This window comes from Corythoichthys intestinalis, chromosome 16 (assembly GCF_030265065.1).
Source record: "Corythoichthys intestinalis isolate RoL2023-P3 chromosome 16, ASM3026506v1, whole genome shotgun sequence".
In the NCBI taxonomy this organism is placed as follows: Eukaryota; Metazoa; Chordata; class Actinopteri; order Syngnathiformes; family Syngnathidae; genus Corythoichthys; species Corythoichthys intestinalis.
The window spans coordinates 6,824,694-6,840,214 of NC_080410.1; the positions used below are offsets into that span (position 1 = coordinate 6,824,694).

The following is a 15,521-nucleotide window of genomic DNA, read 5'->3' on the forward strand; positions in this document are numbered from 1 at the left end:
TAAATATTACTAGTACGAGTAATTACGACAGGAAAGAACATCTTTACAGTACTTTTAATAAGCAACCAATAACCAACTACGGTATATTTAATATTAAAATTAAAATGTAAGACCAATAATTTATTTATGACAAACGCAGACATACATTCAGAAACTTTTTGTAGCTGCAAAAGTTTTTAACACTTTCTAAATCGTAAGATAAATAGAAATAATAATTCGGCTTTAGCTATCTTTGAGTGTAACGGCTTTGAGTGTAAACACAATTTTTCTGTTAAAAAAAAATTCTTTTGGAGAACATTTAGAAGAAATAGAGGACACACCAAAGAAGAGATTTAAAAAAAAATAAGAGTTGCTAAACTGAGGATGCCATCAGGTGTCATTATTAAGAAACCTTCTAAAAGTTGATTTTAATACACATTTTGTGTTGAAGTTAGAAATAAATTCAGCAACTATTCTAAAAATATGAACATTTCAAATATTTCTAATGAGAGAAGACAAACTCAACTTTTAATAAAACTAAATATAGTCATGAAATGTATGAATGTAAAAATGTATTTGACTGGAACACATCAATGCATGAGGAAATGTACATAATTATTTGTACTATATGTGCAATATATTCTATTTTCCATAGGAGCAGACCAAGATGAAACTATGAGTGATGACATACCACACAAGAGACCCAAAACACATAGGAGGCACAAACCCCCATCATCAGATGGGGTCCGTGCAAGGGCCAGTGCTAAGACGTCCTCCACTGAAGGTAAACACTTGGAAATCAAGCTGTTTTTAATCAAATATATTCATTGTTTTGTAATCAAAGTATTGTAATAGTGGGAACACCGATATAAAATTTTGCATTGAAAATTAATTACTACTCTTTTGAGATGCAACCGTTGCTGGCTAAGCTGTCCATAAATCTTTTTTTCTGTTCACATGAATCTCAAAAATATGTGTGCCGTGAGCAGGATAGACTTATCCCGCATTGTACTTCCTCTAAAGTCATCAGGGAAGATGACTCTCATCCATTTATTGTATAGCAGAAAACAGAGACATATTTTACTGAGTGTCACTGTAAATTATCGATGGCTGTCAGGGTTAATAGACACTCAATTGCTTAAATATATTTTTTAATCATTTATTGACCCTTGAATTTCAAGTGGCTTTAAGTGGCTATGTGTTGTTGAATATTTGTAATTAATTCATAAATGTCAAAAAATGAAATGTTCACATTTTGAAGTAATTTCTTCTGAATATGTCATAGTAGGATGTAACAACAGAGGCTTTGCTCTCTGAACAGTAGAACTGCCTGCAGGGTCATCATTTTTATAGAAAACTCAGAAGTTGCAGGGACCTGTGATACTGCAGCAGCGAAGACCTGGTTGAGTTGATACAAAAAGGGAAATTTCCTGGGAGATCTGGCACATTTTTGGCTCTGTTGTTCATTCTATGAATGCATGATACTTTTACACTTAATGGTACACAAGACTATTTAGTCTTTCAAATAACCTAGTCTGGTGGCAGTTTTACCTATTGGCATAATGGGTGGTGTCCCATGGAGTAAGCAACAGTATAGACCCCAATCACCAACGTCACACAATGACGTGTCGCTGTATTGTGCCGCCATATTGTCCTTCATTGTGTGTCCGTATTCTCAATGGTCTCAATTTATCGTGCAATTTATAGTGCAATTCATGGAAGTCCCGGTGCCTTCAGACGCTGTAAACTCATTGGATGTGTTGCATAAAAGGCGTTATGTGGAAAAGCTTCGGTCGATCCATTCGCTAGATCCATATTTGATGCCTAAATCGATATTTTTCGACCCGCTGTCTTCGCCGTCTCTGCCTGACATCTGCTACCCTGATATCTACAACTATCTTGTCCACAGAAACTCAGCCTATTCTCACGAAAGTTTGAAAAACTTTAAGAGCAGCACTCTAAGCAACATTACCCCGTGTGACCCTTTACTTCCAATTTTCTAAAATGGCGACAATCAATAAAAAAATTAAAAAGTTGACTGCGATGGCTGACGCTTCAAGGATAGGTGGATATTGGACTATTTCTTCAATAAAATACGCAACAACTGTGTCTGCCTCATTTGCAAAGAGACAGTCGCTGTTTTCAAAGAGTTCGATGTGAGGCGATATTACCAAACAAGACACGCGGACATTTACGACAAGATTACACAGAAAATACGCAGCGAGAAATTAAAGCAACTTGAAGCTAGTTTAATTTCACAGCAGCAGTATCTCGCAAGAGCCCGAGGGTCAAAAGAGAACGCCACAAAGGCGAGATTGTTGAAATTATGAATTAAAAGATAATAATAATAAAGCAAATGTGACACACAGAAGGGCTTGCTAAAATTTGTTTAAATATATTGTTCTACGTAAATTAACCAAGGTAGCCCCCCGCATTTTTACCACAGCAAATCTGGCCCCCTTTGCAAAAAGTTTGGACACCCCTGTTTAACTGATGATCTGTAGACGAGGCCAGCTTCTTTCACTTGGTACATGCTAAATCTTATTCAAACAATAATGATGGTGGAAGAAATAAACATCTTGAATTTGAAACTGTATGTTTTCGGCGATTAGCCTCGCAATGACCCCAAAACCTTCTAAATATATATTAAATGCATTTTACCAGATATAAAATGACTACTACATAGTCTGTGGTGATCGTTTGGTGCCCAGTATTCTCGTCGAATTGCAGCAGTCCATCTCGCGCTCCTCTTTGGGTCTCTCTGCATACGGTAGAACTTCAAGTCTCTCTGTCTATCTTCCCTGTTACTGTAACCAACCGCCACACACGCCTTCACCATTTTGATTATTAATGTTAACGAGCAGAAAAACACGGCGTAATAAGAGGAATGTACGTAGCGGTAATGTGTAAACACGACGAGCTGAGGGACAATATGGCGGATCAAGTCAGGGCGGCGGAGTTGTGACGTCATGTGATTGGGGTCTATACACTGTAACTGCACAGCATTACAATAATGTGTGTCTTTATAGGGGGCATTAGACATGATTTCAATCACAAACTTCTTTATTGTTCCAATCACCCCCCAAACTTCAAGGCAAAACCACGCAGAAGAAGAAATGTCCCTGGCAGAAGAAGGAGGTGCAGGCGGTGGAAAGGCACATGACAAAGTTCATAACATCTTTCATTGTGCCAGGTAAACTGGACTGTGAAAAGTGTTTAAGGGCTGAACCAGAAGCACTGAAGAACCGGGACTGGCGGAACCTCAAATTTTACATTTACAACCGCATTTCAGCATCTAAAAGGAAATTGTAATGTAAATAGATTTTTTGTTATCAACACTTAAGGTAAGTTTTTCACACACAACACTGGTTTGATATTTTTATTATTATTTTTTTTTCTGTTATTCTAAAGACAGTGTTATGTTTGTGTGCCATTTGACCTCACCAAAGGCAATTTGTTGTTGTTTGTTGTTGTAGTTCCACTAAATGTAACATGTTTTCATAAAATTTATTTCAGTGTGAAATATCTTCGTGTTGGCAGATGAAACTAATATTAAATGGCCTCTATTTCAATATTCAGTCACTGACTCTCAGGTTATGGTTTAATACAGATGCTTACTACTGTGTGTCAATACAACTGGTAAAATGTCCCCATTAATCAAATTCAATTTGTGGGGACCTAGTGTGAAATATGTAAATTATTTTGCATATTATTTAAATGAGGTCCCCAAAAAGAATGTATAATCGTTTTTTCCTAGGTCCCCAGAATGCATGGTGAAAATCATCACTTCATCATTTCTGATATTTGAAGGCGTGTATAAGTTCACATGGCCAAACTGGTTATACCTGATTTTTTTCAGCTCTGTAAACCATTTAGAAAGGGTGGTCCCCACAAATGATGCTTTCATAATTTTAGATTTTTGGTCCCCAGAAAACATATAAACCCGTATGTGTGTGTGTGTGTGTGTGTGTGTGTGAGAAGGGCGGTGGGTGCGTTTTAATCATACTGTATTGGCAATGATATACATGCATAAACATGAGTAAGAATGTTATATAAAAGCATTCTGTCATGCTTTAAATAATCGCATTGCAGTCTTTTAACCCCTTGATGCCTAAATGTACATTTTACAAATATACTACAGTAAGCATTGAAGGAATACACAAATATATAGAAGTAGCATTAACAAAAAATAAAAATAAAAATAAATATAGACAATGTAAAAATTCAACTAGAAATTTTGAAAATCGTTAAATAAAAAAAAAATAAAAAGATAATAGATAACAATAAATACAAAATAAATATAGAAAATTAATTGAACATTCTTTTTAATTTATATGAAAAAAAAATCATAAAGTAATTTAAATTCAGAGCATAATGGATGCCACATGACTGATGTTTAACTTTGTCAATGGAAGTGAAATTACACTAAACTTTACAATTAATAACATAAAAAATTACATTATCTTTTTATTATTGATGTATTTAATCTATATAAAAATGAATTCTAAATCATGAAATTTTATTTAAAAACAAAATTAATACAAATAAATGATTTATAAAAAAGATCGACAGATATGGGTTTTTCAGGACCGATACCGATTACTAGTAGTTAGAGGGGTCAATAACCGATTTTTGGAGCTGATATTCATTTGCGGTAAAACTGTAAAAATTGCCGTAAAAAAAAAAATAATAATGCAAACATGAACTTCATTGAAATGCCTAAATCGTGTTTATTGAATCACACAAATAGAAAATAATACCTCAAAAGGGGGTGTGGTTCAGTGGTAGTGTAGTCGTTCTCTAACCCAGAGGTCATGGATTGGATTCTCCACCCTGATGACCTTGTCTAAGTATGCTTGAGCAAGATACTAAACCCCACGTTGCCCCTGGTGCTGCATCACCAGTAGGTAGATGAGGATATAGTGTGAAGTGCTTTGAGGGCCTTAAATAGGTGTAAAGGCGTAATGCAAGTGTAACTCCATTTACCATTACTATTTAACCAATCAGAGAACGGGGTGAATGCTAGTGCAGGAGACAGCAGGCAGGAGAGAGAGGCACGTCTATATCTGAGCCGAAATAACCCCGTTATGAATTAATATTTTCATATCGGCCGGTCGGATTAAAAAAAAAAATTTTTTAATTAAAAAAAAAAAAAAAGCCGATACCGATACACGTCAAATTTCCAAATATCAGTGGCAATAAATGGCCCGACCAATAATCGGTCCATCACTAACTGAAACAGAAATACACTAGATATAAAAGCAGAAATACAATAATTATAGCCTTCAATTACACTGTAAAGTTTATTTATTTATTTATTTATTAGTTAATAAAATTTAACCTAATGGCTATCATTGACAGCAATAGACATCCAATTCATTAAAAACTGGGAGGACTGGCTTTAAATTATCTTTCACTGCCACTGACCGCGGTAGACATTCAATCTCCCTGTCAAAATGGTTTGTCAGCTTAGTGAGTTAGCGTACGTGATAGGCTTGCACAATATATGGTTTCATACTGTCGTTTTTGTTTTTGTTTTTTTTAACCCGCATCTGTGTGATTAAGGGATACAAAAACTCAAAGTGTGTCTTATGGTAGAGTTATGCTTCCGTGTCAGACCTGCGCTGTCAAGGAAGACCCAATTTACGACCCTGCGCCGTAGCCTCTCTTCCTTCTCAATTTTCTGACTTCGTGTCGTGTCAACGCGTGTGACGTGATGGAAATGGACTATGATTGGTCTGCTCAGACTGTTGTTTCCGGTTCAGCGCGAAATCACCCCCATTGTCAAACATTATTTTTCTACACACACAAATGTACCAAGCCGACGAGAGTATCAACGAAGAGCAAGTACGACAACTTCTACAATGTCTCGTCAAGACATTATGAAGATTGCCAAATAGCAAGCAATTCGTGTGAGGAGATTACTGAAAATACGGGGCTGGAGGTCAGCCAGCGATTGAATAAAAAAATTGTAAGAACCACTGAGACAAGTACAGTATCTGTGTGTTCGGAATCGAATGGCCACGCGAAGCGGTGACCCAGTCGGCCAAAAACTGCCAGCTTTTAATCACTTTATGTCGTATTTTTGTTAGTGAACTTCATCATTTATTGTGTACATATGTCTGCTGTCAGTCTGTGACTTATTTACGTGTCACACTTCAAGTATATGAAGAATAAAGCACAGGTTTGGTGTAAAAAGAGTTGTTTTGATGTTTAATTTTCAACAACAGACAGTTCACACTCATTACATCATCACTGATTGAGAGTGCCTCTGTGCTTTTATGATAAAGTTAACATCAAGGCTTCCAACGCAGTTTGGGAAGTTCCATAGCCGCCAGAAATCTGCTATGGCTTCCCACTGGCTGGTTGTAGGACACGGCAAACAAATCGGGCTGGAGGGCTTTGCAGACCTCGGACAAAACGCTGGACGCAGTGCTCGACGCCAGTTTGAAGCTAGCCGCCACAGCTTGCTGGTTTCCACCTGAGGCCAAAACTCTCTGTGCGGCATCAAAAGTCGGACAGACGGCCTCGAAACCGTCTTCTGTGTTGCCTGCACCTCAACATTTGTATGATCAACATTTATTCAATGTTGATGAACTGAAGATCCACATTCAAGTGTTCCTCTTTGCATTATTTATTTTTTCTTTGTTAAACTAGACTAGAGGAAGTCAACAAGCATGCCCCAAACCATACAAACATAACGCCACACCCCTCTAGTGGCTTGGCGGTGAATTACAGAACATCGCGTTCCCTCACCGTAGAACTATCGAATGCTCAATGACGCCGTAGTCACTTTGCCGTCACCGCAACGCAGGAGCATAACTCAGGCTACAGTGTGTAATAGGCTGTGTGGAGCACTTGCTCTTTTCTTTTTTGCTTAAAATATGTCTTATATTTTTGCTGCTGTTTAAGTGTGAAATACAGTGTTAAATACTGTATCGGCCTCATGGATCCCTTTTATATACAGCAATCTTTCTCATTCACAGATAAACCCCCTTATCCTGGATTAAACCGTATTACAGTGGTCCCTCTATTTACAAATGGCTCTACAATCAGAATTATCAGGTTATGACAAGCCTCAACAGGAAAACATTGCATCTTGTTACAAAAGAAATTTGACAATACGAGAGGCAAAAATACAGTACAGGTTGCGACTCGCAGCTCCCAGAGTTGACTGAATGTACGTAACAAACTTATAGCTACTATGCCATTGACTATTGCCTAGCATCTTTCTGGCATCCGATTGGGTAAAAGGGACCTGTACTGTATGTGTACTGTATATGTGTATCCTAGGGTCCTCTTCATTCACCCCTTCCATAAGGTGTTCTGACAGCTTCTTACCAGTGTAACTTTTTTTCTTTCCTTAAATTTTTGTTTTTTACATTATGCAAAACTCTCATTTTGTGTTTATTGTCTAATTGTAACATTTATTTGTTACATGTTTTGATGCATTTTTGTGTTTTATAGAAGATTTATGACTGAATTTTGGGGGATTTTGAATAGATTAGGGGATTTTCATGGGAAACACGTCCCTACTCACGGAATTTTCAATTCACTAAACAACTACCAGAACCAATTACTTTCGTGCGTCGAAGTACCACTGTATATGAATTAGGGCTGTCAAAATTATTGCATTAACGGGCGGTAATTAATTTTTTAAATTACACACGTTAAATAATTTGACGCATTTAATGTACATGCCCCGCTCAAACAGATTGAAATGACAGCACAGTGCACAGTGTCATATCCACTTGTTACTTGTGTTTTTTTGGTGTTTTGTTGCCCTCTGCTGGCGCTTGGGTGCGACTGATTTTATGGGTTTCAGCACCATGAGCATTGTGTAATTACTGACATCAACAATGGCGAGCTACTAGTTTATTTTTTGTTTGAAAATGTTACAAATTTTATATATATATATATATATATATATATATATATATATATATATATATATATATATATATATATATATATATATATATATATATAAAGAAAACATTAAGATGGGTTTTAATATAAAATTTCTATAACTTGTACTAACATTTATCTTTTAAGAACTACAAGTCTTTCTATCCATGGATCGCTTTAACAGAATGTTAATAATCTTAATGCCATCTTGTTGATTTATTGTTATAATAAACAAATACAGTACTTATGTACAGTATGTTGAATGTATATATCCGTCTTGTGTCTTATCTTTCCATTCCAACATTAATTTACAGAAAAATATGGCATATTTTATAGATGGTTTGAATTGCGATTAATTACGATTAATTTTTAAGCTGTGATTAACTCGATTAAAAATTTTAATCGTTTGACAGCCCTAATATGAATACAGTTTGGTCATGGTGGGCCAACCTAAGTCTTCCCAAACAGAGCTATTCAAGTCATCTGGTGAAAATTCTTGTCATTTTAATATATCAATATACATCGCAAACCCCCAAAAAGTCGCAGTGTGATTTTTTTCCCAATATCGTTCAGGCCAAGTGCGTGACCCGAAATGTGACATGTACACATGTGGGCGCCAGGAGGATTTTGATGACCAAAAATGCACATTTTGAAAATTCATTTATTCAGCCCTCCAATGAGTAGGAATGGGAATCGAGAACCGGTACCTATAGTAAACCGGTTCTGTGTGTTTCAATTCCATGGAATGTTTGACAGTTTATCACACGATTCTTTTATCGATTCCAATCAGTACAATTTACGTCACGTTATTTACGCATGTTACACTCATTCATTTCAGCAAGAAACACTACATGGTTACTCAAAGAGGGACAACTCACCAAGTATAACCTGAGGAGTCATCGCTGAGTGATTATGCACTTATTTTCACAGACCAAGTCATTATTCATGAGACTACTTGAAGAAATGGTGATTTTTCCAAAAAAGTCTATTAATGGATCTATCGTATTCCTCGCCGAATACTCTAGAAGAAAAATATAACAGATATGCATCTAAAATAAACCTGAACGATTTTACTAGCAATTTTAATACTCCTGTTTGAAAAGGTATGCTTTCGTTCCTATTGCAACCAGTCAGTTACTTCCTGTTATTTTCCTACGTCACAAGTAGGAGTAGTACCTCACAATTTGCCAGCAACTACTGCTGATCACTTCTCAGAATTAGCAAAAGAAATGTTCCCTGACTCAAAGATTGCATCGTTAAGTTAATTTTATCAATTGACCTTTTAATTTATAATTGGACACACTAAAGAACTACCCTCAAGTCAAACTGAATTGCGAGTTGAAGTGTCATGAAGTGCAGCCATCAAAAGACATGATAGAAATTGCCAAAAGTTCTACATACAATTACAACAGAAGTCACTGTTAAATTTTTGTAATTATGATGTAGCTGAAGATATTGATTGTTTGTTTGATTGCACCAGATTGTATGTGACAATATTACCAATAAATTCATATTATTTTAAAAACTGAGTTTTATTTTTGTTTCATATTGCACCTTATAATAAAACGTTGTAAGATTAGTCAACAGCTGCCAACAGCTTCGGGGTGACAGGTATATATCATAAATGATACATTGAGCATTACATGCAATTCTTGTGGTAAAACAAATATAACAAAAGCGGGATTGGATACACTAAGGTTTTAAATATTTTTTTTGTCTGCAATGAGGTCCAGAAATGCTCGTCTGAAATGCATTACATTTGGCAATATAGTTAATGTGCACTTTAGACTTAGTTTTGGTAATTTACCAACAGTGCCCTCCATAATTATTGGCACCCCTGAAAAATATGTGTTTTTTAGCTGCTAATAAGTTTTTTTTATTCAAATAATATGGGACTTTAATGGAAAAAAAGAGAAAAATCCAACCTTCAATACAAGTGCATTCATTCAGTGGGGAAAAATCCCACATAAAGAAACAAATATTTGACATCAAATAATGTGTGTCACAATTATTAGCACCCCTGGTGTTAATACTTTGTACCACCCCCTTTTGCCAACAAAACAAGGTCTGGGGACTGAGATGGCCATGGGAGGAGATTGTTTTTGTGTCTGGTGAACCATTTCTGTGTAGATTTGGCCATATGTTTAGGGTCATTGTCTTGCTGAAAGACCCAGTAACGACCCATCTTCAGCTTTCGGGCAGAGGGCAACAGATTTTGATTTAAAATGCCCTGGTATTTCAAAGCATTCATGATGCCATGCACCCTAACAAGATTCCCACTGCCTTTGGAAGCGAAACAGCCCCACAGCATCACTGACCCAACCCCATACTTCACAGTGGGTATGAGGTGCTTTTCAGCATGCACATCTTTCGTGGCACGCCAGACCCACTTATAGTGTTTGTTGCCAAAAAGCTCAATCATGGTCTCATCTGACCAAAGCACACGGTCCCAGTTGAAGCCTGGGATCGTGTGTATTTTTGTGTGAGACCAAGATTGAGCTGCTAGGAAGGTTCACTAGAACAGAGCGTTTCTGAGAAGTCTACTGCTTCAAAATGGCGGCTGTGGATTATTGCCACCGTCTGTCATTTCGCGAGTAGTTCTATAAGCATTTGATATCTAGGCGTAGATTGTAGGCTGTCGGCTACAGTCAGGAAATACTGGAGCCACCTAGCCTAGCATCGCGTTTGCTACAGCGTCACAACACTCTTCTCTCTCAGTGTCTCTGACTTTTCTCGCATCATTCAACCAAAGTAGTAACGCTCATTGTCTCGTTGCCGAAATGGTGACAAAATCCAAACGGAGAAAAAAAAAACCTAATGCACGAAAAACGTACAGATTTTGAACGTACGGCTTACACATTTAAAAATCACTGCTCACTTGTAAAAAATTACGCCGAAACCGTACAACTTGACAGGCGTGCGAAAAACAGTGGTGAAGTTGTGTGCATTTATTCAACTAAAGTGCTTCAGCGTAAACATAACACTGACTAAACATTACATATGCACTGATAAACATGAGCACCCAATGGCCGGCTATTCGGCCCCGCCCTCTTTATCTGTGATTGAATAGAAATTGACTTAATTCGCTGCTCAGATTGGTTGAATTGAATGACGACAGATCAAGATAGGATGAATAGAGGGTTCGACCTCTCCGTGTGTTTGTGTTTGTGGAAGATTAAAAAAAAACAACACAATACAGTCTAATCGAGCTAAGGCGGGCACAGAAGTCTCTCATGGCGGGCCCGGGCCCCTAATGACTGCCCATGCCGCCGGGTCTGGTATCATATATTGATTTCCCGACCATAAGCGGATTTTAAGGGGGGAGGGGGAGGGCAGGTCCCCCCTGGTGGCCGAAAAATGTCATTGTATGTAATTGACTTTCCTATTTATATATAAAAGTTGCAAAGCAATAAAACTGCAACAAAAATGAATGAAATTACCAAAAGAAAAAAAAAAAATTATAATTGGTCAAAATTATTTTTCGAGCACCTGAGACTGTCATCTGCTTTGCATATAATTTAATATGTATATATATATATATATATATATATATATATATATATATATATATATATATATATATATATATATATGGTTTTTTTTTTTTTTGGATTGAAAATATTTTTTTTGATTGAAGCAACTTTTTGGGGGATTGAATGATTTAGACACACATGTCCTAATCCATAATATGGCCCAAACATAAAAAGGATTGCTTCAATCAAAGAAAACTTTTTCAATGAAAAATTAAGTGTTCAAATGCAAATTTTTCAATCTCAAATATTTTTTCGCATTCAAAAACTTTTTTTTAATATTGAAATTTTTCTTTTTTTGACTGAAGTGATTTTTCTTTTTGAAAGACTATATATTTTTTGAAGCAACTTATTTTTTGATTGAATAATAAAGAGACAAATGTCCTAACCAAAATGTGGCCCAAACACAAATCAACATTACTTCAATCAAAAAGTTGTTCAATCAAAAGAACGACTTCAATCAAAACAATAAAAATTAATCAAAGAAAGCTTTCAGGTTTTTTTGAGTTTTTTGAATTTCATATTTATTCTTGCATTCAAATAGTTTTTTTTTTTTTTTTTGATTGAAGCGACTTTTTTTGGGGGTTGAAAATATATATTTTGATTGAAACAACTTTTTTTTTCATTGAAGCAACTTTTTTTATTGAATAATAAAGACACAAATCTAATATCTACCTCCATATGGCTCCGCCCAGGGGACACAATGTTTGACTTGGGTAACTACATCGGCACGACACCAGCGGGCTACCAAATTCAATGGATGACGATCTTGGTGAAAAGTATTGCCTAAGCAGCCTGATTTAGAATTCCCCTCAAGAATGATGGGAAACTAAAAACGCTCATTGTCATCTTATTATTTTAAATACTCTTGTAAGTTAATTTTATTGCTGACATTGCGTTTTATTGTGCCCCCCCCCCCCCCCCCCCCCCGACAGGGCCGGCCCAGGCCATTTGAGGCCCTAAGCAAAATAATGCCAAGGGGCCCATATTTTTGCCCCACCATTTCATCACAGTGTACTGTGAAACCCATACATGCAATCCAACCCATACGTCCATATTTTGTATATTATTCAGATTTTGTTGCACTGCATACTTCATACTTCTCACCCAAAATGATTGTCAGTACGTACAGTAGATGGCGCCAACCCTTTTTCTAAAAGAGGAAAAGAAGTTAAGGAAGAACTTTTAAATTTTTAAGCTTGTAATCAAGTATCAAAACTCACAAAAGTCAAATAAAGCAAACTGTAGTAAACAAAATAGAAAATAAATTAAACAGTTTAACAGTCTCACAATGTACTTTACTGTCACAACCAGTACAACAGTACACAACTCTTGTATAAAGTGAACGTCAAATATCACAACAGCAAATAAAGTATATACAGTTTAAAGCAGGTTCAACGTCACTCCCCAGGTTGCCAGATTGTAATGACAAGAAAATGGATGTTTGTATAGATAAACGGCAATGCGCACCACATTATTCACGATGCTCTATTAACAACGTATAAAATGAGGTTGCCAGATTGGGGGGACCCTAGTGTTCAGGGGCCTTAAGCAACTGCATAGTCTGCGTATAGGCTGGGCCGGCCTTGCCCCCCCCCCCCCCCCAGCCCCAAAAGTCAAACTCCGCCTGTTCCCTATACCCATATATCGATTATTGCTGTATCGCCATATTGTGAGATAATCGTCATCGTGAGCTTTGTCTCGAAAATTGTATCGAGGGGTTTCTACCCCTAGTTACTGATATCCTATCCCACAAATACTTGTAATCCGATTGTTACATTGAGTCGAGCAGCTATCATTTGGAGCTCTGCGTCAATCCGCACAGCTCTGCCGTCTAACGTCAGCAATATATTACGGCGCAAACATCCACCTATACCACAACAAGGTGCGCGTTTGGCAAGACCTTCCAAATACACATTTTAGATAAGGCGCTGCGTGACTCTCGTTACCTTGATTAACCGTGGCGAGACGTCTCTGAGGGGTTACACGCACTCATTCACGCGCACGCCTCAGTGCCGTGCTCGGTCGCTGCTCCGCGGCTGGATGTTTTTGCACCCGCAGTTCTAGCAAACGGCCGCTAGAGCGCGCCTGGCGCCTCCACACTGATACAATCCGAGCCGAATGCGTCAAGCACACAACGAGCAGCCATAGGGGGCACCTCAGTATATTGAGGGGGGCCTACAGCAACAGGATACTGTCCATTAAAGCCATCGTAGCAAGCGAGATAAAGGTAGGTAACAGTGCATGTGTTTTTTCCCCCCTCCTTCTATATTAATCATTATGAATAATGCCCCGAAATGGTATTCGACACAATGAGGGGCCGAGAATATGCGAGGGATCCTGCCTTGCAGAGCACCGATCATTTTGAGGTTGGCATCACCGAGGAAACGCCTCGATATGCTTTTTTGATTCATCTCATAAGAAAATGATGGCAGCGTAGAACGTTCGGTGGTCTAGCTGCAGCAGAGAGAGGGGAGTCATCTTGTGCATTTGAAATAACGCATTTTCGGACATGCGTTTGCAGGCAGGGGAGGGAACTCAGGTGCAAAGCATGGTTATTTTCCTGGCAACAGATGCGTTGTTTTGGCCCACGTTAATAAAATGGTATTTCGGTGAAATATCAATAGTGAATGTCATTATTTTTTCCCTTAATAAACATGGATTTTCATAGTAATGCTACAGTATGGCTTGTGACGTAAGCGTACTGTACCTTCAATTTGACTACTTTTCCCTAGAACTGTCATGATTACTTTCTGTTACCTGCGTTGAAAATGCATCCCCAGCCATACTGCACAGTGTTACAAAGCGTGTTACAATAAGAGTTCAATTACTGTACATATTTCATGACAGGACTTTTTTGTAGAGAAAAAAAATACCAGCAGAAGCCCAAAGATGTACCGCAAAAGTCATACATCAAGGGCACTAAAATCATTATTGCCCCGATAGGTACAATCACAGGGGCGCTGGAAATCACTCAAAGAAGGGGGTGGTGAGGATATTTTTTAGTTTTTCCCATCCAAAAAGCAGCCGTTTCGGTCTAAATTTGTCATGTCTCCACACAAGCTGTGCACAATGACAGTGCACTCGCATGCTGGATAGTTTAAGTACTACTACTAGGCTACTATAAAGACAGCGTTCTATTTCACCCAGAGTGTGTGTTGGAGTTTTTGTATTAGAAATAAAAGGGCCCGTGTATTATAAGGCAAATTCCTGCAAATATTTGAAATCTAAAAGGGCCAATAAACCTTGGTTTAACGCCTGTTTTTCACAACACTAAAATAAATTGCACACGAATATCCAACAGCGCACTGTATGGCGGCAGCTCAACAGCAACAACAAACAAAAATATGGCTACAATGCAAGCATTTCTTACCTATTTGAAGACATCAAAGGACAATCGTCTTCATTTTCGACCATGAATTGAATTTTAGAAATTTTCGCTGTTTTTGTAAAGAAAAAATTGCAAATTCATTTTTGTGACATACTACCACCTCAATTGTCAACAGTTTACTTTTCTGTTCCAATAGCACCTTATTCAACATGACCAAGTAAGCAAGGCGTCAGGTGGTGTTATTAACAAACAAAACACCTTTTTCAACATATATATTTAATCCCCAAAGTTAATTACGCTGTTGTTTCAGTGTTTTATTTATTTATTTTTAACAACAACAACAACAACAAAAAACCTACCAAAACACTCCCCCCCTACACCAGGGGGTGCTGCAGCACCCTCAGCAACTCACTTCCCGCGCCACTGTACAATCATGTACTTTTTAGCATGACATCTCAAAATATTATGTTGTTCTTCAGGACCATTTTATTTTCAGATCAATGGTTTCATCTCGAGCCATGGGGGTTTTATACCTTGCTGTGATACTGTCTGTCACCAGGATCCACCAAGTTTCAGGTAACCGCACAAGTGCCTATGTCCATGAATTTTGTCCTACACTGAAAAAAATTAAACATTAATTTGTTTGCAAATAAATTAATTTCTTTACATTGTATTAGCAGTAATATTTTAGATGTGACTGATTAGCCAATATGTTTTAAATTGAGCCAATATTTAGTTTTTTTTCACTGTATGTAGGTGTGTGGTCGATACGG

At 37.4% G+C, this 15,521-nt stretch overlaps 2 protein-coding genes across 7 annotated transcripts in view; one reads left to right on the plus strand and one right to left on the minus strand.

The window, feature by feature from the left end:
• The window catches only part of asphd1 (aspartate beta-hydroxylase domain containing 1), a 66,001-nt gene that overhangs the window by 35,372 nt on the left and 15,108 nt on the right, over positions 1–15,521 (minus strand). For 2 of the 5 annotated variants that reach the window (XM_057861119.1, XM_057861118.1), the window contains exon 1: positions 13,367–13,600. The exons of 1 other annotated variant lie outside the window; for it this stretch is intronic. The gene's annotated coding sequence lies outside the window, so the exon portion shown is untranslated. Of the gene's footprint in view, positions 1–12,524; positions 13,018–13,366; positions 13,602–15,521 lie in introns of those variants that run through there. 2 more of the 5 variants (XM_057861121.1, XM_057861120.1) reach the window with 2 other exon arrangements.
• Positions 13,497–15,521, plus strand: part of sez6l2 (seizure related 6 homolog (mouse)-like 2) — a 55,064-nt gene continuing 53,039 nt past the window's right edge. The window contains exons 1-2 of one of the 2 annotated variants that reach the window (XM_057861115.1): positions 13,497–13,647; positions 15,245–15,324. In XM_057861115.1, the coding sequence (XP_057717098.1) occupies positions 15,249–15,324 (76 nt within the window). In that variant the 5' untranslated portion in view covers positions 13,497–13,647; positions 15,245–15,248. Of the gene's footprint in view, positions 13,648–15,227; positions 15,325–15,521 lie in introns of both variants that reach the window. The other variant, XM_057861116.1, reaches the window with a different exon arrangement.